This window comes from Phytophthora parasitica (assembly GCF_000247585.1).
Source record: "Phytophthora parasitica INRA-310 unplaced genomic scaffold supercont2.9, whole genome shotgun sequence".
Classification (NCBI taxonomy): Eukaryota; Oomycota; class Peronosporomycetes; order Peronosporales; family Peronosporaceae; genus Phytophthora; species Phytophthora nicotianae.
The window spans coordinates 1,039,467-1,061,105 of NW_008648995.1; the positions used below are offsets into that span (position 1 = coordinate 1,039,467).

Below are 21,639 nucleotides of genomic sequence, written 5' to 3' on the forward strand. Positions count from 1 at the left end.
ATTGCCAACCCGTGCTTGCAGCCTCCCGAGTTAATCCCGGACTGGCAGGATCGCCATCTCGCAGGGCCGGTGCCTGGAGATTCAACTGCTGTTGCGTCACCTACAGGCAAAGGTGACGATGACTCAAAGCTCCCGCTACTCCATCGGCATCTCCTCCTGATGGAGAAGAGAAGGAGAGCGGCGGTGACATGTCTTTGGGCGTACTTGCTGAAGTTGCTCGGCGACTCTCGTCGGATTGAACACTCGGTGCTTGTCTCTTCACCTTCGGTTGCTCAATGCCGATCTCATGCGGGCACTCCCGATCATTCTCTCTTAGTAGTCGAAGTTTCACACGCTTTCATGTCTTCTTTCTTTAATCCATATTCCAAATCGTATTCACGTTCGCATAAATCATCATATGCATATACAAGTTGTTGGTGCAGTAATTCTTTTCGTCTGCTATCATAGGCTGCACCTCCCTGTGAACAGTTCATGCGTGTTCAAGCCAGCTAATCCTCGTCAGCGACTTGAACCGTCTGCTGCCGGAGTTCACTCTTCTTCGCCGGCAGGTAGTCATACAACAAGCCTCCACAAGACAAGATAGATGACGGTTCCCAAGTTGGCTCATCGTAGCCGACCCATTTGACTTTGAACTCTCGTAAGGCTCGCTCAGGGCTCGTTGACAGTGGCGTTCGGTCATCGAGGATGGCTTCGACCTCATATTCACCTGCTAGGTGATCTGGTTCCCAGCTATCTTCAGGCAACAGCTCCTCATCAAAGTCAAACCTTATATCCTCGGTTACATCTTGCGTCAACCGAGTCTTCGGTCGACTTGGATACTCGTTTACCGCTTTGTGACTTGACACGTGCACAACTGCGTAGAAGCGGTACCCGCTCTTGTCTGGCAACTCCAACTCGTACGCGAACTCTTCGATCTTTCGTTTGATCCGGCATGGTCCATGCCACCGACGTGCTAACTTCTTGGTGAGACCTGGTTTTACGCGTCCCATGTAGAGCCACACTCTGCCTCCAATCTCGAAAAGAGACCTCGGTGGACACTCTACAGCATCATTCGGGACCGCCAAAACTTCAGGGCTACCCAACGAGCGTCCATTTCCTCTTGGTCCTGGCACAGCGGTTTTCTCCAGTCGACTTAGCGCTTCGTCGTGTTCCTTGGTTCTTCGCTCCTTTTCTGCCGCTTGATAGTCCTTGGCCATAGTCATAGCAACTTCGTGTTGTCGGTTGACTTCGTGACGCCACGCTAGCGCAACGGACCGTCTATTGGACATCCAATTGATGAAGACATTGCCCGAATCGTGGATTGCGCGTCCCAGCCGTGAACGAGGTAAACGGCGTCTCCTTCCTTCTTGTGTCCTGGGAGGTGTTAATTGCAAACACCAGCTTTTTAGCGATCTGTTATCTAAAAGAAACATTGAAAAACGATAAATAACATTCATTATTGGTAAAAAAAAATTTTTTTGGTCGTTAGAGAGAGAACAAAACCGTGTTATATAGACGTAAAATTGTTGGAGTACCTAAAAGTACCAGAACAGAAAGAAAAAAATTTATCAGTAAATAAAAAGTTTCTATAAAAAATCTCAGTTTTACAGCGTTTTATTATTTTTGTGTTAATACAAAAGGCTCAATAACTGGTTTTTGACGAATTGTATCACCCAGAATTCATGCTTGTCAACCATCGGTCGATGCGACTCTTCACTGCAAGATCCAAGATCTTGATATCAGCAGCGACTCCCCGCCACAGGATGGATTTGTGTTTCCAGCTAAAGAACCTTGTCATTTTCAGATCTTCTCGATTGGAGTCAAGGCGGTGACATAGTCGAACAATGGGGCGGATCAACTTCATGTCAACATTGGTGCTTGCTTTCGTGATTTCCACTGTCAGTGGACAACAAGTTGGCACAAACTGCACGGATACCCGTATTCGTCGGTCCTGGGATACGTACAATACGACGGAGAAGGCTCTATACCTAGAAGCGGTTGGCGTTGCCATGGATTTAGGATTCCACCAAAAGTTCGTGCAAATCCACGTCGAGTTCATGTCGGAGAAACAAGCGCATCAGAACTGCATGTTCATCTACTGGCACCGGATGATGTTGCTTGGCTACGAGAACATGCTACGTAGCTTGGATCCCAAATACCGTTGCCTCACCCTCCCGTACTGGGACCATCTCTCGGCGTATGCTCGACAAGCTGCTGGCCAATGCAACTACCTACTGGGCTGTACGCCCTTCCTCACGGACTCCGGTGGTGCTATGACGGGCGTCAGCGCACGCTTGATCGTCTACAACGTGTCCATAGCAGCTTCTTACTCGACGTGCATAAATCAAGGCATTCTATCTCATTTCTGCGGCAACAACTCGGTCTGCGCTCAATGCGTCACGCGTGGATCTAAGAACTACCTGGCTAGTACTCGCTACCCTGGCGAGGCTTCCCTCGGTTCGGTATTTCAGCAAGTCTTCACTTACAATGATTCAGCCAGATTTACACAAGCAGTCGAAGGGGGTGTCCACAGTAAGTTTTGTGATGGTACAATACCAAAGCGTCTAATATCTTACTGGTGTGAAAATTTTCGTGTGTTGGTTAGATACAATCCACAGCGTTCTGAACGGTGTCATGGCGTGGTTTCAATCTCCGGTGGATCCGATATTTTACCTTCACCATTCGCTCATCGACTTATTGCAAGTAATTTATCTCAAATGCCAATTGGGTGGTACAAATGTGGTCCTCTCCGCAACAGACAAAGGCAGCGATCCACGTTGGTTCAGCACGTGTGCAAAAAGAACTACTGGTAACTATACGAGTGACGACACCATCACGATGCGTGCGAATGCAACGGATGGAACGACTCTTGTTAATGTGTGGCAAGACCCCAACAACATCCTGTACCCATTTTTCAAGGATTTACCCAATAAATACGCAGACTACGTCGATGCTAAAGATCTGGGGAACTATAGCTACAGCTATGCCATTAGTGGAGGACTAGCTAATATGTATCAAAACTGCAATAATGCTACCAAAATGGCTGCGGTTAATGGGACTATTACGACTTTATTGGCAAGCTGGGGCAGGCTACGCAACAAAGGCTCCGACCACCCTTCCCCCGTTATCGAGCCGGGAACGAGATATGACGAGAAGGTGAAGCGTTGGAATGTTGCGCTCTACGAAGCAGCTCGCATTGTTGGCTACGAAGAGAAGGCGGCCAGAGAGCAGATGGAGATGGTGTTGTGCCAGTATCAAGCTGACTGTCTTGGTGGCGTTGAAGACTACACGGACCTCTTTCGAGCCAACTTTGGTGTCCAAGGTCACACGCGCTGTTACAACGTGGTGGCCGGTTTGAAATCGGGCGATCTTGTCATTGGTATCCCTCAATGGAAAGACATCACGAACCGTTTTGTGCCATGTGCGGCGTATAAGAAGAAGACCTCCAATGCCTACGCCACATCTTTCGGAAAGGCTTTTATTACGGCTTGATGCAGCTGGAGGGCCTTTCAAGGTATAACTTGCAAGGAAGTGTTTTAGCAGCTGTAATAAGCTACTGTAAGTCATTTTTACGCTCCGTTCCATGCTTGACCTGTGCGCGGTATACCTTACTATGATCCTCTCGTATTATCTCTTGCTGATCAAGAATCGATCAGCAACGGGGACTCCGATAGCCAACAGAGTGTCGAGAAGAGATATGAGAAAATTCAGCGGGCAAACTCCAAAAACTAGGTCGTGTTGAGTGAATTGCAAATGCGTGGACAGGAAGTTGGAGTTGTAGTTTTTATTTTAAATTTGAAAACTAGTTCTATTTTGAAATTGGCACGGCAGCATCCGTCGGATTCTGTGGAATCCGTGAAGGCTTCACGGTGAAGCTGTGGACGGTTTCTGAAGTTACAGCTTGACCATAACACCAGTTCACGTTGGTGTAGATTCTATCGTGCAAAGGATATCGCCGGATTTTGACGGCCGTCCTGTCATAAGCAAACGTTTTCACTTTTTTGCATCATGTACCAGTATTTTGGCTCAGAATTCACAAGTGATGAGTAAATTGCTGGTTGAATCATTGTAAGCACCTTTAGAACGCTGACATGGTAGCGCGTAAGCACATGGTGCAACACAAACTAAGTCTTCGCTTGCAAAACGAACATGGGTGGCTACCAAGCACTTCGTGAATCTTTCGCGAAACCACCGTCTATTCAAACGACACCCGCGAGAAGACACAAGGCGCTTGATATCTTGCGCGATATCTAAAACCGGTACCACATCTCTGAAATGGTCACCTCGGCGCTCTTTTGAGGCCGCGATCTTGATCAAAGCGCCTCCCCAAGAGGACGCCGTCGTCTCTCGTCCGCACGTTCCTTCAGCTATCCGTCTCCAAGCGAATTACTCCGCATAAGCGCCGGGATGAAGTTTTTCACTTTGCAATTCTCCTTGCAAGCCTCAACCCGAAACTAAGCCGTTCGTTCACGAGAAAGTGTCCTCGGCCTCATCTCAACCATGCGTATCGCTACTGTGCTCGCAGTGGTGTCTGCCTACGGCGCGTACGTCGACGCCCTGAACCAAGAAGGTGCCGACCATCCGATGCTGCGCGACCTTAGCACGACGAACAACGAGAACCTTTCGGAGGTAGCTCCACTGTCCTTCCTCTCTGCGTACGCCTACAACCCCGACCCGTACGCCACGTGCTCGTGGGGTCCGGACGTGTGTGAGTTCAACGCGGCGAAAAACGACCTGAAGCTAGGTTCCACCTGCTCCCCGGACGTGCCGGTTCCGTCGGATAACTACGTCGGTGACAAGCGAGTGAACAAGTATGACACCGGCCTGGTTTCGACCGACTACCCGTACATCGAGATCACTTCAACCGGCCCGAACCCGGGCTTGGGCGGATCAACGGATAAGTCGACCGGACATCTTGCATGGGCTGGATACATGAAGGAGCCGACGAAATCGCAGAACAACATCAACTTCCCTGCCGTTGGTGTCTATGACTTGTCTATCGCTGCGTACGACTACGATCGCATGGCTACGTGCGACGGGTGCGTCGCCGTTCGAGATACGTTCCGACCCCGATTCAAGGACGGCACGTGTCCTTCTTCACCGGGTAACACGCTTCCACTGAAGCAGTCCTCGATCTCCAAACTCGCCAAGTACGAGTCGGATTACGGGACCTACACCGCTACTGGCAACCGACTTAACAACCCTGAAAGTGATGCTGCATGCAACGTCCAATCCTCGACGCAACAGATCTTCTACGACGATATGCCGACTGCATATTCAGGCACATGCTTCTCTTCCGATGGTGTTAAATGTAACATTGACAAGTTGAAGAACAATCCCTTCAACACCGTCGAGAACGTCAAACGACCGAATCTGGAACTCGAGAAGAGCCTCAATGACAAGTGCGTGTGGAGCTGCTCCAAGTCGATTGCGCTCAAGGAGAAGTATACAGCGTATACTTGCCCACCAGACGCTTCCCAGCCTCCAACTACCTGTGAAGGTCTCTCGAGCAGCACATGCAGCATGGACGTGAGCATCAAGGCAACCGGAAAGGACATTGCCGAAGCGACCATCAAACTGAAAGATTCAGTGCAGGAGGCTTCGAAAAAGATCATCAAAGAGTTGGAGAAACCCGACAACACCGACGTCGCCAACACGATCCACTACAGTCTCCCGTGCACGTCTTATGACGAGACCGGTACCAACGACAGGTGCCACTACAACGTCAAGCTCTCGGATGTGCTCGACATCGGACCGAAGGCTGGTGGCGGCCCGAAGTTTGTGACTGATCTCGCACTCAACTCGGAGAAGCCATCCGACTACGTGTTCTGGCGAGTCAAAGTCGGAAGTAAAGATTGGGCCACCTGGGACCCCAAGAATGACGCTGAGTATTCGTTCAAGGCGTCGAGTACGACGGTTAATGTGGAAGCGTGGACAGCTTGTGGTCAGATTTCCTCGATCGAGATCGTCGTCAAGCTGTACCTGCACCGTACGTTGACGTGCGATAAGTTTGTGGAAATGTGGACTCCTCTGGTCACCAAAGTATACGGTGAGGATACTTACTGCAACGTGCCGGACAGCGACTTCAGTCTCTTCAACCTCAACTACGACTACGACGTGGTCATCCCGCCTGTGACCGGCCAAGACTTGTTGAAGGGAACGTACAAGCACGTCAAGTGTGACATTCGAGTGCGTGAAAGCACAGCGGCTGAAGGCTCCACGAGTTCTGCTGCGCTCGTGCCACAGACGACTGAGAACAAAATCAACAAGAACTTCGCTGTTGAGCTTGTGCACGACCCCCACACTGCTCCCAAGTCAGTGTTCCGCGTTGAGTGTACGTTTTCTCGCGATTCCTACATTAATGGCAATGGCAACAATGGTAACAACGGCAACAACGGCAACAACGGCAACAACGGCAACAATGGTAACAACGGCAACAATGGTAACAACGGCAACAATGGTAACAACGGCAACGATGGTAACAATGGTAACAATGGCAACAACGGTAACAACGGTAACAACGGCAACAACGGCAACAACGGCAACAACGGCAACAACGGTAATAATGGCAACAATGGCAACAATGGCAACAATGGCAACAATGGCAACAACGGTAACAATGGCAACAATGGCAACAACGGTAACAATGGCTACGAACCGGCCGTCTACGCCGAGAATTTCATCACGTGCTTCCACAGCTTCACCATTACCGACTGTGACAAGCCACGCATCGAGCCTGGCGTTGAAGAGGAGGATGTTTGCGCGTACGACTGCGCGGACAAGGCGCAACCTGGTGCGTACGAGGCATGCGGAGGAACTGTCGTTTCATCCAAGGGGGATCAGACAATCGTGAAGAAGTCCGCGGAAGAAACGTGCTGCGCCGATTGTGACCCTGACCTCAACTGTGTTGCCTTTGGATCAACGGATGTCAAGCGCTGTGAAGTCCCGTCCGCTTATCCGTACTACTCGAGACTGGAGGCTGCCGAGCAAGCCGTGTTTGCCGGTGGAAAGACGACGGTGACGATGGCGCTACTCGGAGCAAGTGCCATGGTTGCTGTCGTGGCTCTTGTTGTCGTGAAGCGCCGTGCTTCTCGACCCCAAGAGGCCGACGATGCTTACTACCCGCTGCTCGAGTAAGAAGACGTCTAGTTAAGCAGAAACTGCTCACGAGAGCGCTGCTTCGGCTGTTTTACTTTGGGTCATTATGACATGGCGCTCCATAAGCTCAGAACTGTCCGTTTTGGTTTTAGTTGGATAGGAGTGATCAAAGCATAATGACAAATACATGTAACTTGCATTTTTTTCGCTTGTCACACCTTTAGTTTACAAGTTGTTGCACATCTGAGGCAAATGTTTTACAGACCGCACTTTTGCCTCGGATGTGCAGATGCAGTATTGTACCTGTAATATTGTACCTGTAAGATCTGATATCACTTTACTTCAAGTCCCAAGATAAGAAAAGACCAGTTGTTACTCGATGGAGACTCTACGTGGTGTCTTCCCCGCTGTGCCGACGGAGGCGCTTCTGCGCGTGGTGCGTACGGTCCACACGTGAGGAAGGAACTCTCATCATCTTCGTTAACGTGTAACATTATGTATCATTGTGCAGCTGGAGATCTGCGACCAGAGCGTAGCTGTGGCGTCCACTTGGCTCTTGGAAAACGAATGGCAAGATCTCACTGACGCTCAGGACGAGGAAGAAGAAGAGGGAGATGAACATGTAATCCTCACTTCAAATGTTACATCAAATGTAACATCTGCTACTCAGCATGCTGGACAACCTGCAACAGGCCCGTACTTCGCTCGTCGCTCAACTGCCGGGCACCAATTTCAAGAAGATATTGAGAGTGAAGATGAGGACGAAGTTGGAGACGATGATGAAGACGAAGAAGACATGTATTACGACTCGGGCGACGAAGGAGAATTTATGGTGGAGAGAATACCACCGCTTACCAAAAGGGTCAAGATCACCACCAATTTAACAGAGAAAAGTGGAGAAATCAAAGCTGACGACTTCTGGGTGGCATTTGACGGCCAAGTGGTGGTCAAAAGCATGATTGGTGGGGTTTTATATGTACTGGTTATAAGAATTATGTGTTAATTCGTTTTTTTTTTGTGGACCAGAGCTACTTAATACGACGTTAAGTAAGTTGGCGCACAGAAATGTGGTGTTACTGACTAAACCAGTGAAGGAGCTGGATAAGGTATGTTGTGTGGATTGGTCGGTAGAATGGATCCCTCTTTACATAATTTAATGTCGCGGTGACTCTGAAGGCAACAGCAACAACGAAGCTCGAGTCGATACTGGTTCCTAAAGATTCCAAAATCGTTAATGGTGAGCACTTGCAGTCTTGTCGAGATGCAGACAACCGAATTACTCTAGCAAACTTGCTGAATGGTGGAGAGAATGTGAAATCACCGATGACAACAGTGCCTGTGGTGCCTGTGGGTCAAAAGCGGAAGAGAGGAACGGCGGCGAAAGAGTCTTCGCGTTGTGGCTTCTTTGTCTGTCGATTCGTACCCGTATTTGTTATTTTTTATGTGTCTGACAGCATTATGTTTTTGTAAATACACTGTAGGCTTACTTCTTTCCAGTAAAGGAACTGGATTTGATATGGCGTAGCGTGATGCACGCACATTTATTAAAGGGTCAATTTGGGGAAAAGATTGAGTTTCACACGGCAGCAAGCGGCTCGTAAGTGTAGCGAACCATTGTGGAGGTAGCAGGCCGTGCAACGATTTTACTAACTTGCTATGAGCGTGTATATATGTAATAAGGTTCAGTAAGCGAGATTTTGACGAGCTGATGCACATCCAAAGCTCTGCACTGTCCTCTCGCGCAGCATCGTTTGGTTTCTCCCCGTTGTCAGCACTAAAGTGCTGTTTGATTCTTCCATGCAAGGCAAACGAGGATGAAATATTTCGCGTTGGGAAAAACGTTCATGCCACCTTGAAAGTTGACGGAAACTTGTATTTCCAAGACGTTGTTGACACCAGCGTTGTCGACACTCGCAGGGGTCATTTTGAGTCTCCTAACGATGATGAAAACCTAACGGAAGAGCGTTTTCGTCAGTTTGCGAGATACCGCGTCAAGGAGCAAGAGGTTTGTTAATAATGTATGTCTACAATTTTGTATGGTGAAGTAACTTGTGTGTGTGTGTGTTTGCGTTTTGTTGCAGGAGGTAAACGCAGAGCCTGCTGCATCAGGCAAAGTTGGCGTTGATCCTTATATGCCGTACCAACAACCACATACGATGAAATATTGTCTCGAGATACTAGATTCATCAAAATGGAGCCCCTGTCTTGCTGATTAAAGTGTGATTGGAACGGCAGACACAACAGGCATTTGATCACTCATAAACTTGCGTTAACCCGTTATACTGGGTAACTTTGGAAGATGACTCTGCTTAGCTCTATAAGCTGAGCGGTTATGGTCAGTTGAGGAATGAATGTATGTATGATGTTTTTTTTATCATGGTACACGTATGTGTGCATTATTCAGTCTGGCGATACTTTGAAGTAAATCAAGTATGTTACCCAAAGCGCATAGTGGCTTTCAATAAATCAACTTGTTCAAGGCGATTGGCGACACTCTGCCGACTTTTGATGACTTCAATTCTTTAAACTAGTTTCTTTCCACGACAAAAAAGCCCATTTAGTAGAACAGCAACGTCAAGGTCGTGATCTAAACTAAATACCTGGCTTGCTACAGTACGTGCACAGTGTGAACTCCGCCGATGGACTTATTACCCTTGACAACCTCGTTATAAAATTAGTTTGACGACATTCTCTGATTATAATCTTTTAAAATATCCTACAGTGTCGGTGTACTGTAAAACAAAAGTGCTGTGAGATTAGATATGGTCAACGAAAAAAAACTGTACTTCTACTTGAAGTACTATCCGTTATCCAGCACAGCTACAACCTCACCACGACGAACACAGTACGACAGGATTTCTTTTTTACTAAATAGCTCACGTAGCCCACGTAGCAAAGTGAAAAGTGAAAAGTGTACGTGCGGTTACGCAAGAGAATGGGAGTAGTTCCGAGCCGTTTGAAATGTGCCAATGTTCGTTTGGTTAGCTGCTTCGAGTTTCATGCTAAGCGACTCGCTAGCGAGAAAGTAAGTATTGTGAAGGATTACTCCTTCGCTAAGAGTTTTCGTACACAACGTATTTCTACGACGTAGTTCTACATAGCCTACAAATGATAACTAAAGATAAGCTAAGTCACATGTAGCCTATACAATACTACGATAAAAAAACACTTGCACGCACTCCAAACCTTATTTGTTACCGTTTTGAGGCCGTCACGTTCACTTGGTACAGGGTACTACAAATATTATGCATTTCATGCACGAACACTCGAGCATTATAAGCACAAAACTGCATGAAACGTCACTAAGTGGATGGTACATAATACTTTGAGGCATTTTTATCTTGGACCATGCAATCTATAAGGCCTTCACATGTCATCCTTCCTTATAGAAGCGAACTGTTACTGTGTTTGAAAATTGCACCTTCTTGCCATTGCTGACGTGCCTTATAGGTTTTACTCCCACTTTCTTGTACTCGTTTAAGTAACTGGAGAGTAACGAAGCCCAGCGTTTGTTGTCTGGGTGAACGTCAAGAGTTTCTCTGATATGCCCCAAAGGATCAGAGTTGCAACCACGAAGAAGAATAGACGCATCGCGTCAGCTGTGTGTGTGGAGACCAATTGCAGAATGAAAGAAAAGTTAAAGTGAACAACACAGCAAATCGACACCAGTGAAATTACCCGTCGCCTTTCATGGAAACAGACTGTCGACCGCACGACATCCCAGAGGATATTACGCAACAACGAAGCGCTCCAGATTCCACAACAAACTATTAACACAGGTATGTGTACAGTACAGAGGTCATAAACATCGTGTACCCTAAATCCAAATTTTGGACCTTTCGCCAGTGATGGCAATAGAAAATTCTTTCCATATAAGGTTCAAACACTTTTTTAATTCAAATTCTTTCAATGAAGCAAAACCCTTTCTAATCGAATAGAAATGCATTGGAGCAACTACAGCAGCAACGCTAATAGTAGTCTCGTTAAGGTTGAAGCTTAAATGCGTTTGCGAATCATTTTCGCACTCTTGCTTTAAGAATGGACAATTGGACCTGAAGGAAGCAAGCGCAGATGGAGGATGCACAGGTGCTGCTCCGGACGCCGGGGTCCCTGTCGATGCTGTCTTTGTTGATCCGCAAGTGCCCAACGCATTACTTGGTCGGAGGTTTGCCGCTTGCTTTTGTCCTCCTGCACGACGTACTTTGGTTTACTGAATAGAGGCCCTTTTTGTCATTTTGGGGGTCTACTTTCATCAAGTAGCATGCTTTTCGTACTTAGTAATACGGTATTTCGAACGTTTTTGAAAAAAGTTTGAAATCCAATTGAAGTTCGTTTAAACGTTCGTATTGCCATCCCTGCTTTCGCGGACCTCCGCTTGATACCGATGACCATTCTCGGTCCTGGACTTGCGTCCGAGTGCTCGCTTGCACGCGGGATCAAGTTCGGCTGTTCTTCTTCGTTGCGGAGTCAAGTGGTAATTACCGCGACGAAGAGTCTTCGGAAAGCAACGTTGTCAATCACGTCGACAATGAATAACCACAATCTGGAAAACGAGGACGGGCCATGATGAACAAAAAGGATCGTGTTACAGATTAGAAATCGTGCATGAATTCTTTACTATTTAGCAAAAGTCATGCTTCGCCCGAAGAAGCTCTGGAAATTATTCACATAAGTTTTAAAGGTTGGTAGTTAGTTTATCGGCGCATCTCCTGCGCGTACATCCGCATTCGGAGCTATGCTCCCATTGTGGATGGCGTCTATAACGCAGCTCCATTTTGATAGCCTACGGAAGATCCATACTTACTAAAGTCGACCATCGCATCTCCGTGATAAAGCAATCGCCAGTAACCTATCCATCAGTTCTATCAATCATGTGATTCTGTGGATTTTAATCCAGTCCTTATTATTTTCTAAGACCTGCTTTTCTCGGAGAACCTCTGACATACAAAATTGAATTCTTATAGGTTACCTGAAATACATGTACAGACGATCAACTCGGTAGTTATCCCTGGGCTTGTAATACTCCCTCAACAGCAATAAATTAGCGGTTCCCGTTGAAGATATTATTCCCTCTCACCCCTCAGCTGTAAAATAAGGGGTTTCAGAGTTGAGCGTGCCCTAAAAACATAACGGCTTAATTTGCCGATTAGCCAATCAAATCGATTTGCTGATATGTCGTTAGGTTGGGATATCTTGTCGACCAAATCGAGCCAAAACGACGTAAGCACCTAAGTGCAAGAGTCATTTCACGGTTTCCTCTTGGTTTTCTCCGCGAGACACGCATTTCTTCCGCGCTTCCCGGGCATTCGGCAGCGCGCATGGCGCCTAAAGCAGCCGGGAGACGGCGCCCAGTTAGCTGGGAGAAAGATGGCGTTGGTGGCGGGCCATCCAGCGTGGATATAATCCTGAAATGGATTACAGCGGAAGGAAATCTTTAGCGGTGGCGTGGGGACACCTTTGGCGGTAAAACGAAGAAGGCTTTAGCTACTGAGATTGCAGACCTCATCAAGAAGGCCGGTATCACGGGCAGAACGGACAAAGGTGCGCCATATTCGTCAGTTCATCGCTGGTTGATGTCCTCATGGTTGTTGACGTTTTCCAGGTGTTATGCAGAAGCTGAACGACATCCAGGACTCGTACAATAAAGCAGCAGATGTGGAGAGGCAGTCTGGAGAAGGCATCTTGGATGAAGATGAGGAAAGAACCTTCCATGGTAAGATTCTCCGGTCCTATAGGACTAGTGCTTTGTTTTCCTAACTGCTATTTTCTCTCTCCAGATAAACTCTTTCGTATTTGCAAGCACTGGGACGTACTGTATCCTGTCTTCCACGATCGCGCATCCGCGAAGCCGATTGCTCCTACCGGAACATGTAAACCACCGGTACGAAGTGCAATTGATACTCGGAGTGGGGTAGAAGATAGCAATGGGCACCGCGACTTGACTTCCCGTTTGGTGAGTCTCCCCCAAGTGCCAGCAAAGGCAGTGATGAGGAGGGTCACAATCACAACAGTAACGAGGTTGACACTCAGCCAGATTCGAGTACGACTCATGTGGCTCGTCGACCTGATGACAGCATCGATGTTGCTTCAGACGACTGTTCTGTAGAGACCGCTACGGGGACTTCAAGCACGTCCACAGCTCCTAAGCGCCCAGGAGATAGTGGCGCTGACACGGTGGTTAGTAGCAAGAAGAGAACGACTAAGAACACGAGCAAGAAGACTGCCAAGTCCAAGCGCGGAAAACCACTCAGCCTTGCGCAAGAGCCCCAGAAAAAACGCAAGAGATTGGATGATGTGATGTACGACTCCATCTACGAGCGCGCCCTTCTGGCTCAGAAGCGCACTTGCATTGATCTAGCTCAGGCAAAGGTGCAGTTTACGAAAGATTTGCTGGTGCTGGGGATCTACTCGACTGACGAAGTGAAGACTATGGTTTTGGCATTGCTAGATAGGTTTTCTAGCACAGTCTGCATCACGCGCAGACGTTTAATTTTGCCTTGAGTGTCCGCGCTCCTAATTAAAGCGTTGTCAAAGTTACCGTCGTCAATTAAATCGGGGAGTTCCTGTGCCATTGGGATCCATGCGTTTGGGTCATCGCATTCTGAATCTCCAAGTCTGGGAACATAAAGTAGTAAGTTATGCAGCACAACACATACCCTGATCCAAGCTATAATACGTTCGCCATCATGTTCATTTCGTAGGCGAAGACGTAGTCCTTTCTGACTGAAGAATCTCCCCTTCAGTACACCAATGCAATGCTCGTTTTAAACGCGAATTTTGCTTAGCTCCTTGTTAAACGTTGATTGTGCTTCGGTGAGATAGCCATTCCTGGGCTTCTTGAACACCGGAACGACTGTATCATCGGGTGCAAAACCTGAATCTACCAGGAGATACTGATCACCTTCAAACATTTCATCCTTATACACCTGGAGCTCACAATTGGTCATTAATCTCGCATCGTGCGAGCAGCCCGCCCATCCTGTGTAGAGATATCGTATTCGCTTTTCATCATCGCAACGACAAGTCCCGCCATACCGTAACACCCCTTTCGACTGTAGTAATCAGCACCATCACGCTCCGGTTTAGTTGCGAACGGGAACAAAGTGCCGTCTACAAATCCAATGCACTGACGAAATCCCGACTTCTCATCGATCCGAGCACTTTTTTTTTTCTCGTTCGTTGGTATCGGGCCACACAACAACTCTCGCTTCGAGGGAAACCAGTGCCGTAATGCACCTGTCAGTAAAAGCTTCGATTGAGCCTTCCGCACAGCAGAAATGACGCGCTAGTTTACTAATAGCAGCGCCATTTCCATCACAACCGAATTGATACAAAGCAACCATCAGCTGACGCCATACAGGTGTCTGAAATACGTTGGATTCATTGTAAAACACGGGGTGACTCTCGATCAACTCCACAACTTGCATAAACTGCAGCCTTGTAACTCGGAAGTCCTCCTTGAATCTAGATTCATCTAGTCGGTAAAGCCAGAACTCGAACATGTCCGGAGCACGAGGAAGGGGGTCACGTTTGTTCAGATACCGGGATCTGTCAATAGTCCAATATGCCTCGATGTAGTCCATCACCAGGTCATCTTCAACGTCTGGCGCAGAGACGTCTTCGTCATCGAATAGGCGGCGGATGTCTCGCTGATTAAAGCAGCTCGAATGCCGCGCCTTAGGCTACGCAGCGCGCGTTGGCGGCGCGAAACTTTCGGCATCCTCCCTCTTAGGTGCAATGCTTGCGTTTTGAGGGGCTTCAGAGTAAAAAGATAATTGACCAATCAACGGCCAGCAGATTTTTTGTGCCTTTCTGCCGATATGCATGGGATACTCCTACTCTGAAGCCCCTTAATGAATACATTAAATTATTTGAAGTTAAATATTCCTGTTCTGGGGTGCTTCACTCCTTCATCCTCCTTAGGGGCGACAATCCCACGACGTCTCCTCGTATGAAGCTCCAGAACAGCCCACGACACCCGTCCTCTCAGCTCATGAAGCCCTCGAGCGCATCTCCCCAGCGTCTTGAGTCATCTTGCCTGGTGACCTCGCGTAGACCACTCTATTCTCTGCCAAGAAGGGCTGGAAGCGACGCTGTATTTCACGGTACGTGACAGAAAGATCGTAGATTCTGTGAGCCCATGAATATAGCTCTGTTTGGGACAAATTAGGGATGTGAGCATTTGTACAGCAGTGATTGAGTGTTGGTGAGTGTCAGGCGGACTGGCTGGGCTAGAGGGGAGGGTATCTTGGTGTGGTGAGGCAAAACTGGCAATTGGAGAGCAAAACAGGGTGAAACGCCAGTAATGAGCTACATCAATCGTCTCCATTAGTAAATGTTGCGCACTAAAGAGATCCATTTCTGTGGTACATTCTCGAATAGAAATACCCTTAGACAGGAATAAATTGGGGGCTAACAGCACTATAGGGAGTTCTTGAGTTGATGGGCCAATGTCACGAAGTATCGACGATCAGTTTCTGTAGGGTATGTGATGCATGAAGGACTCGGGGATATCGATCGCTGGATGGGAGATTCAGGTTATCAGGAATCGGTATCCAGCAAGACGTGTCGCTTCGGTTTGAGTAAGATCGCGACTCTTACCAGAGGTCCCTGACCATTGAAAATGCATCAAAATCGTCGATGATTTCTGCATTATGTCACAATCGAATCTTCCGTCGTCGTCGTAGTCCCTTGGACCATGGCGGACACCTGTAGCCTTCTTGTGGCCGTGGTTTTCTGCACTGTAATTGTCAGTGCGTTAGATCTGGATGGGATTGAGGTTTCCACGTCGAACACAGAACTGAAGCCCGAAATCTTGTTCATGGCGGAGGACGATCCCGATCTCTTTTGCTCGTGGCAGAATGGGTTATCGTGCAATTTGGACACTGTTACAAACAACTTAAAGCTTGGAGAAGTCAATAAGTGCGACATACCTGTTCCTGATCCTCTCAAGATCTTCGATAACGACTTCCAACGCTTTGCACGCACAGTCTTATTGAAGAACCAGAAGCAACAGTACATCCAGATCACGTCCGCCAAACGAGGAACGTCTACAACTTCGTCCACCAAGCAGACTTTATGGAGTCAATATCAGGCAAACCCTGCTTTCGTGCAGAGCGAAATCAAGTTCGACGCACCGGGGCTCTACGACTTGGAAACTATCGGCATCGGATATAACCGCAAAGCGGTGTGTACCGGATGCGTCGCGATTCTGGACAAGTTTCGGCCTCGGTTTGGCTCGAGCAGCAGTTGTCCATTTACGGGAGGTATTACCAGCCCCCAGCGGCTAACTAAAACAGCATTAGCTACATTTCAGAGCTACGATACCGCTTACAGAGCGTACACAGCTGACACCAATGTCGTCAATAACCCCAATAGTGACGGTCTCTGTGGAGTTCCTGGCATCGACAAGTTCGCCAAATTCAAACTATTTTACGAGAGTGAAAAAGATTACTCGGGTGCCTGCTTCGACGATGCCGCTTTATCGACAAACATGGTAAAGCTCAAAACATCTCCGTTTTCTAACAATTTGCAGGCCCCATTTGCTACTCTAGAGACTGCACTTAACGCTCAGTGCACGTGGTGCTGCCGGAAAACCAGAAAACTCAAGGAACAGTTTACTCCTTACGATTGCTCCGCCTACAGCTCCCAGGCACCAAGTTGCGTAGGCGACACTGGGGTCCCCAGCGCGTGTTCTATCGATGTGTGTCTCCAAGCCAAAGGTGTTGATGTCGCAACAACGACGATTGGCGTTAAGAATACTATCCAAACAGCTTCGAACGCAGTGCTCAATTCACTGACCAGCAAACCGGTATCAATCGATACTACAAAGAACGTTTACTACACTATCCCGTGCACCAGCTTCGACAAAAGTAACGTGAAATGTCGCTACACTGTCAAGTTATCGGAGCTTTTGGACATCACGACGGGGTTTGTTACGTCGTTCCCGACTCCTTCTGAGGCGGTAAATAGCAAAGATTATGTCTTCTGGCGCTACAATACTGACGGCTCGACGTTCACGAAGTGGGATCCACTGGCTGATACTGCGATTTCTTTCCTAGATGCCAGCACAACTGTCGTTCTGGAGGCGTGGACAGCGTGTGGCAGGGTGAACCAGTTTACTTTCGGTGTCAACCTCTTTGTGCAGAGCGCGTTAACATGCTCCAAGTTCGACTCAATGTGGAAATTCATCGAAAAGTACGGGATTCAAGGTGGAGAGGGGGTATATTGTGCGTATGAAGGCAGTGACTTTGCTATCCTGAAATTTGATATGGCCGTCACTGACGTCGTAGGCCAAACTAACAGCGCGCTCGGAGTAAAGTGTGATATTATGGTCAAGGAAACTGGTGCAGCGGACACACAAATCGTCACGTTAGTGGACGATCAAATCTCCACTCGTATTAGCAAATATTACGGTGTTGAACTCGTAAATAATCCGACTACTGCGCAAAAAACAACCGGGGTTGTTCACTGCAAGTTCACACGAACAGTTCAATCCTACTCACGAACGGATATCAACTCGATTGATTGCCGACACTCGTTCACCATTACCGACTGCGATAAGCCAGAATTGAACTGTGAAAAGAAGGAAAATATGTGCTCTGTCAAATGCGCGGGTGACCCAGCACCGGGTATATTTGAGGCGTGTGGTGGCTCGATTGTGGCATCTTCTGCGACGAATACGTTTCTGAAGACCCCGACCGAGCCAAGTTGCTGTAACAAGTGCAACAAACCACTGGTATGCACCAGCGTCAGTACGACAGATATCAAGCGGTGTGAACCTTCGTCAAACTCGCTATTGAAACTTGAGGCAGCTACGATGACTGACTCAGAGCCGACCTTCATGAACCCTACAAACATAATGCTTCTTGTGGCGACTGTCACGCTCATAGCTGTGGTGGCTGTTAATCTCAAGCACCGGGTGAACAACATCGAACAAGGTGACTACTATCGCCTTCTTTAAGCAAAACAACAATACGAATAACTTGAAAATGTCCACGACCGTTTTTCACGAGTGTTATCGTCTGTGTACTACCAACACTGTAGCACCTGAAGAGTACCTTTGACTTAGTGAAGCAACGGGTAATAGGCATCATCAGCCGTTTGGGCCGAGAACGAAGCAACCGCGCGACGACGAACGACAACCAGCGCCACCACAGCGATCAACGCGGTGGCTCCGAGCAAAGCCGTGGCGGCAGGGTGTTCTTGCACTGTTTCCGTTAACAGCACAGCACCGTAGCTGGTACTAGGACTCGAGTAGGCACCACCGCCTCCGCTCGGTTCACACCGCATGATATCTGCGTTGGTATTCGGCAGATCCAGAAGAGCTACACACGTGACCTCCGTGTTCTCACATCCCTGGCAACATGGCTTCTCTCCAGTCTCTACGATAGTGCACTTATCATCAGCCTTCACTACAGTGCCGCCACATGCCTCATACAGTCCAGCCTCATCTTGACCAGCACACGCTTCATACTCACACACAGAGTTCGGTGTATCAAACGCTGGACCCTTACAGTCTGAAATGGAGAAGTCACGCTTGCACGTCTCGGTGGCAGACGCTCCACTGTACTTAGCGTACGTGAACACACACTCCACGTGGAAATCCGTCGCGGCTTCAGTTGTGGCTTTGTTCAGCATCGCGACAGCGAACCGGGTCACGATTTCAGGGGAGTCTTGAGTCACACTCAAGATATCAATCGGCTTACGGCCTTCCAGAGCTCCTGTGCACTCAACCTTGGACACCTTCATCCTCAATTCCTCACGAGAATACTGAAGACCAGCGTTCGGGTGGAAGTCGAACGTCAGCTCGGCAAAGTCACTACCAGGGTAGGCGCACATGCCAGAGCCGATCGGTAGTCTCGACACGGACGTCTGGTACCACATGTCGTTGAACTTTTCACACACACTCACGGGACTGTTGACGTGAAGGTGTACGTAGAAGAAGAAGCGACGGACTAGACCGCACTGCGTCCAGGCTTCGATAGTGATCTTCGTCTCCGGGTTCGCGAACGTCAGCACGTCGTCGTTATCGTACGTCACTTCTCCGTAGTTCTCTTGTTTGCCAGTCTTCCACAACTGCCAGGATTCACCGTCTGAGACGAGTTTGTACCGCCAGAAGACATAGTCTGTAGCCTGGCCAGAACTGTAAGTTGAGGCGACATTGAGCGTCTCCGTCGTCTCGATAAGCTCCGACAACTTTGCTCTGAACTCGCACTCTCCATCGGTACCACCGAAAGACGTGCAGTCCAATGAGCGATGAATTTGCGTCACTGTTTGGTACGCTTCGTCCTCCACCTGAGCCAACACAGACTCTGATTCTTTCTTGGCATCCTCAGTGATTGAGGCAGTCACCGTCGCCAAAGTATCGCCGTTCATCACTAGACACTGCTTGAAGTCACAGGTTTGATCACTGTCACCCTCGCAGTTGCGTGCGTCGTAATCTGAGCCACAACGATAGTCCGTCCACCATTCCTTAAGCGCAGTGTGCATCTTGCAGCACCTGGTGCACTGCCCAATAGACACAGGTGCATCAGTGTTATCGCAGCTATTGTCTTCTTCCAGTAGAGGGTTCGTCTTGGTCTTTGTGGACACGAGTAGATCTTCCAACACTGTATCCTTGTTGAAGCATTGATGAGCTTGGCTGCAGTCGTGCTCGGTGTAGTCCTTCTCGAAGAAATCACGGCGACTGAATGACTCAGCGTCACACCGATTGTCGACACTACATGCATCGTTCTTAGCCTTAATAGCGAAGTCGAAGTACTGGTTAACCAGACCGCTAGCCTTGTCGAGGTTATCGGGTGTTAGCTCTGCTGACTCGGTGCAATGAACGGGGTCCGCGACGTCGTCACAGAAGCTCTTGGGGCACTCAGTTGTAGCCTTCGGACGGTATTTATCAACAATGACAAGACAACCTTCACAGGTAGCACTGGAGAAATAGTCGTAGGCGCTCACCTCGAGCTTGTACTTGCCGTAGGATGTGAATTCCAAGTCGTCAATATGGGCAACTCGGTTCATCTGATACTCCTTCCACGGATACTCCGCCGAGTGCGTTCTGGTTTTATGCGCAGGAGCCACAACAGGTTGAAGGTTTGAGGCACTAGAAGACAGCCCCACGACTTCATCGAAAGTCAGTGGCAACGACCTACCAACACCGACAACACTTTCAACGTCGGACCCCTTGTACTCAGCGAATTGTTCTCGCTCTGCCGTCACTGTAATGCGCGGGTTCTGGTACCCTTCTTTCAATGTATCCCGCTTGTCGGCAACGTAGCCGTCGGTCGGGAACGGCACAGATAGGACGGAATCCGTTGCAAAGTTCTTGAAAGAGCACGTTCCTTTATCGTTCTCTACTGCGTACTTGAATTCGTTTACCTGAGCCCAGACACAGGGGCACACTTCGTCATCAACTTGTTTGCAAGTAAGTGCTCCATAGTCGTTCTCTTCAAGTACGTGGCCAGCAGGACAGTTGCAGAAGCATTGACGAACGCCATAGTCATCCAGATACGTGACCGGAACACCGCCGTCCAAGTTAGCACACTCAATAGAACGCGTGACCGTGAACGGGTTGTACATGAACAGATCCACCACTTCTGGCAGGTCGATACAGTTCTCGAAAGTTCCTTCACAATTGGTACCGCTCTTGCAGATATGGAAGTTAAAAGTCTTGGACACTTGGACACTAGTCTCATATTGCATCACCTCACCGTAAGATTTCTCTCCGGTCACGAAGGAGATGACAGCGATAGGCTTCACATCGAGTTTGACATCGTCATCAGCCAGGTCGACGACGTTACCGAGTCCTGGAAACGCTTCAAGGCGTTTGAGGTCTGTCGGCATAACGTTGTTAGTTAGCAGAACTGGTGGTTCAGTCGTATGCGGTTCGGCCGTGTCTGGTTCAGCCATGTCCGGTTTAGCCGTGTCTGGTGCAGTCGTTTCCGGAGCATTCGATGGTGCCGCACCACCTTGATTTTCCATGGCCTTGTCCTCGAGACCCTTTTTGGTCTTCTCACTGTGTTCTTCACAAGCCCCTGGCACCATGGTCGACTGGAACGTGATCTTGAGGTCCTCTGCATAGGCAATTGTAGTGATCCCGGCCTTCACTTGGTTCACCCACTCCTCCACAGTACTTAAAGCGGTATCATCGAGACACTTGGAGAAGGCTAAAACCACAGTGATCTCTTGGTTGTTGTCAATAGCCATTGATTCCGTGCAACCGATGCGACCATCGGGGCCTAGGATTCCCGAGTAATGGTCATTGTTCGTCAAGGCGTCTTGAGAAATGAGGGTGTTATTTGGAAGATCGAACGGCAGCAAAGCAAAGGAGACACTACGCTCCTTGTTTACAGCCAACAGTGTCTCCTTGAGACCTAACGAGGTTCTCATGGACAAAACCTGAAGCGGCAGTTGGATAGCTCCCGCCGCGAGCAGTCCAAACAACTTCATCGCGAACGGATTGAAACGATTTTATCAGGGACACTTGATCACTTTGTCTCGAATTTAAAAGTGACAGATAGTACGGACGAGAACGAGACTTCTTCATGGTCGTTGCAGAGGCCATTT

The 21,639-nt window shown here is 48.5% G+C and overlaps 8 protein-coding genes across 12 annotated transcripts; 5 read left to right on the plus strand and 3 right to left on the minus strand.

The window, feature by feature from the left end:
* Positions 1-488: 488 nt before the first annotated feature.
* On the minus strand, positions 489-1,202 carry PPTG_06387 (hypothetical protein; the record flags this gene model as incomplete). The annotated part of the gene is made up of 1 exon (XM_008900299.1): positions 489-1,202. One exon carries the CDS (start codon positions 1,200-1,202, stop codon positions 489-491), a length of 714 nt encoding a protein of 237 aa, XP_008898547.1.
* A 585-nt stretch (positions 1,203-1,787) lies between these two features.
* On the plus strand, positions 1,788-3,803 carry PPTG_06388 (hypothetical protein). The gene is made up of 2 exons (XM_008900300.1): positions 1,788-2,511; positions 2,585-3,803. The coding sequence occupies exons 1-2, from the start codon at positions 1,824-1,826 to the stop codon at positions 3,469-3,471; spliced, it is 1,575 nt and encodes a 524-aa protein (XP_008898548.1). The 5' UTR covers positions 1,788-1,823; the 3' UTR covers positions 3,472-3,803.
* Positions 3,804-4,479: 676 nt separating this feature from the next.
* On the plus strand, positions 4,480-7,277 carry PPTG_06389 (hypothetical protein; the record flags this gene model as incomplete). The annotated part of the gene is made up of 1 exon (XM_008900301.1): positions 4,480-7,277. One exon carries the CDS (start codon positions 4,480-4,482, stop codon positions 7,114-7,116), a length of 2,637 nt encoding a protein of 878 aa, XP_008898549.1. The 3' UTR covers positions 7,117-7,277.
* A 104-nt stretch (positions 7,278-7,381) lies between these two features.
* PPTG_06390 (hypothetical protein) lies at positions 7,382-9,534 on the plus strand. Of its 3 annotated transcripts, XM_008900302.1 has the most exons (8): positions 7,382-7,513; positions 7,589-8,039; positions 8,104-8,183; positions 8,254-8,484; positions 8,559-8,674; positions 8,758-9,082; positions 9,159-9,161; positions 9,259-9,534. In XM_008900302.1, the coding sequence occupies exons 1-8, from the start codon at positions 7,457-7,459 to the stop codon at positions 9,298-9,300; spliced, it is 1,305 nt and encodes a 434-aa protein (XP_008898550.1). In that variant the 5' UTR covers positions 7,382-7,456; the 3' UTR covers positions 9,301-9,534. The 3 variants fall into 3 exon arrangements, with proteins under 3 accessions (XP_008898550.1, XP_008898552.1, XP_008898551.1); XM_008900304.1 differs by having other exon boundaries at positions 9,159-9,534; XM_008900303.1 differs by having other exon boundaries at positions 8,254-8,424; positions 9,159-9,534.
* Positions 9,535-12,229: 2,695 nt separating this feature from the next.
* PPTG_06391 (hypothetical protein) lies at positions 12,230-13,714 on the plus strand. 3 transcript variants are annotated; one of them, XM_008900305.1, is made up of 3 exons: positions 12,230-12,618; positions 12,680-12,790; positions 12,855-13,714. In XM_008900305.1, exons 2-3 carry the CDS (start codon positions 12,685-12,687, stop codon positions 13,181-13,183), a joined length of 435 nt encoding a protein of 144 aa, XP_008898553.1. In that variant the 5' UTR covers positions 12,230-12,618; positions 12,680-12,684; the 3' UTR covers positions 13,184-13,714. The 3 variants fall into 3 exon arrangements, with proteins under 3 accessions (XP_008898553.1, XP_008898554.1, XP_008898555.1); XM_008900306.1 differs by having other exon boundaries at positions 12,230-12,790; XM_008900307.1 differs by having other exon boundaries at positions 12,680-13,714.
* On the minus strand, positions 12,847-14,848 carry PPTG_06392 (hypothetical protein). The gene has a single exon (XM_008900308.1). It carries the CDS (start codon positions 14,658-14,660, stop codon positions 14,223-14,225), a length of 438 nt encoding a protein of 145 aa, XP_008898556.1. The 5' UTR covers positions 14,661-14,848; the 3' UTR covers positions 12,847-14,222.
* A 927-nt stretch (positions 14,849-15,775) lies between these two features.
* Positions 15,776-18,113, plus strand: PPTG_06393 (hypothetical protein; the record flags this gene model as incomplete). Its single annotated transcript, XM_008900309.1, has 1 exon — positions 15,776-18,113. The coding sequence occupies one exon, from the start codon at positions 15,776-15,778 to the stop codon at positions 18,038-18,040; it is 2,265 nt and encodes a 754-aa protein (XP_008898557.1). The 3' UTR covers positions 18,041-18,113.
* Positions 18,114-18,144: 31 nt separating this feature from the next.
* Positions 18,145-21,522, minus strand: PPTG_06394 (hypothetical protein; the record flags this gene model as incomplete). Its single annotated transcript, XM_008900310.1, has 1 exon — positions 18,145-21,522. One exon carries the CDS (start codon positions 21,520-21,522, stop codon positions 18,145-18,147), a length of 3,378 nt encoding a protein of 1,125 aa, XP_008898558.1.
* Positions 21,523-21,639: the final 117 nt, after the last annotated feature.

Bases quoted from the DNA above. Each gene is read 5' to 3' on its own strand.
- PPTG_06388 (XM_008900300.1), top strand. From the start codon at position 1,824: ATGGGGCGGATCAACTTCATGTCAACATTGGTGCTTGCTTTCGTGATT. The intron at 2,512-2,584 runs GTAAGTTTTGTG...TGTGTTGGTTAG, and splicing joins AGTCGAAGGGGGTGTCCACA to ATACAATCCACAGCGTTCTG.
- PPTG_06390 (XM_008900304.1), top strand. From the start codon at position 7,457: ATGGAGACTCTACGTGGTGTCTTCCCCGCTGTGCCGACGGAGGCGCTT. The intron at 7,514-7,588 runs GTGCGTACGGTC...ATCATTGTGCAG, and splicing joins CGGAGGCGCTTCTGCGCGTG to CTGGAGATCTGCGACCAGAG. The intron at 8,485-8,558 runs GTCTGTCGATTC...AATACACTGTAG, and splicing joins CTTCGCGTTGTGGCTTCTTT to GCTTACTTCTTTCCAGTAAA.
- PPTG_06391 (XM_008900307.1), top strand. From the start codon at position 12,731: ATGTGGAGAGGCAGTCTGGAGAAGGCATCTTGGATGAAGATGAGGAAA.
- PPTG_06392 (XM_008900308.1), bottom strand. From the start codon at position 14,660: ATGGACTACATCGAGGCATATTGGACTATTGACAGATCCCGGTATCTG.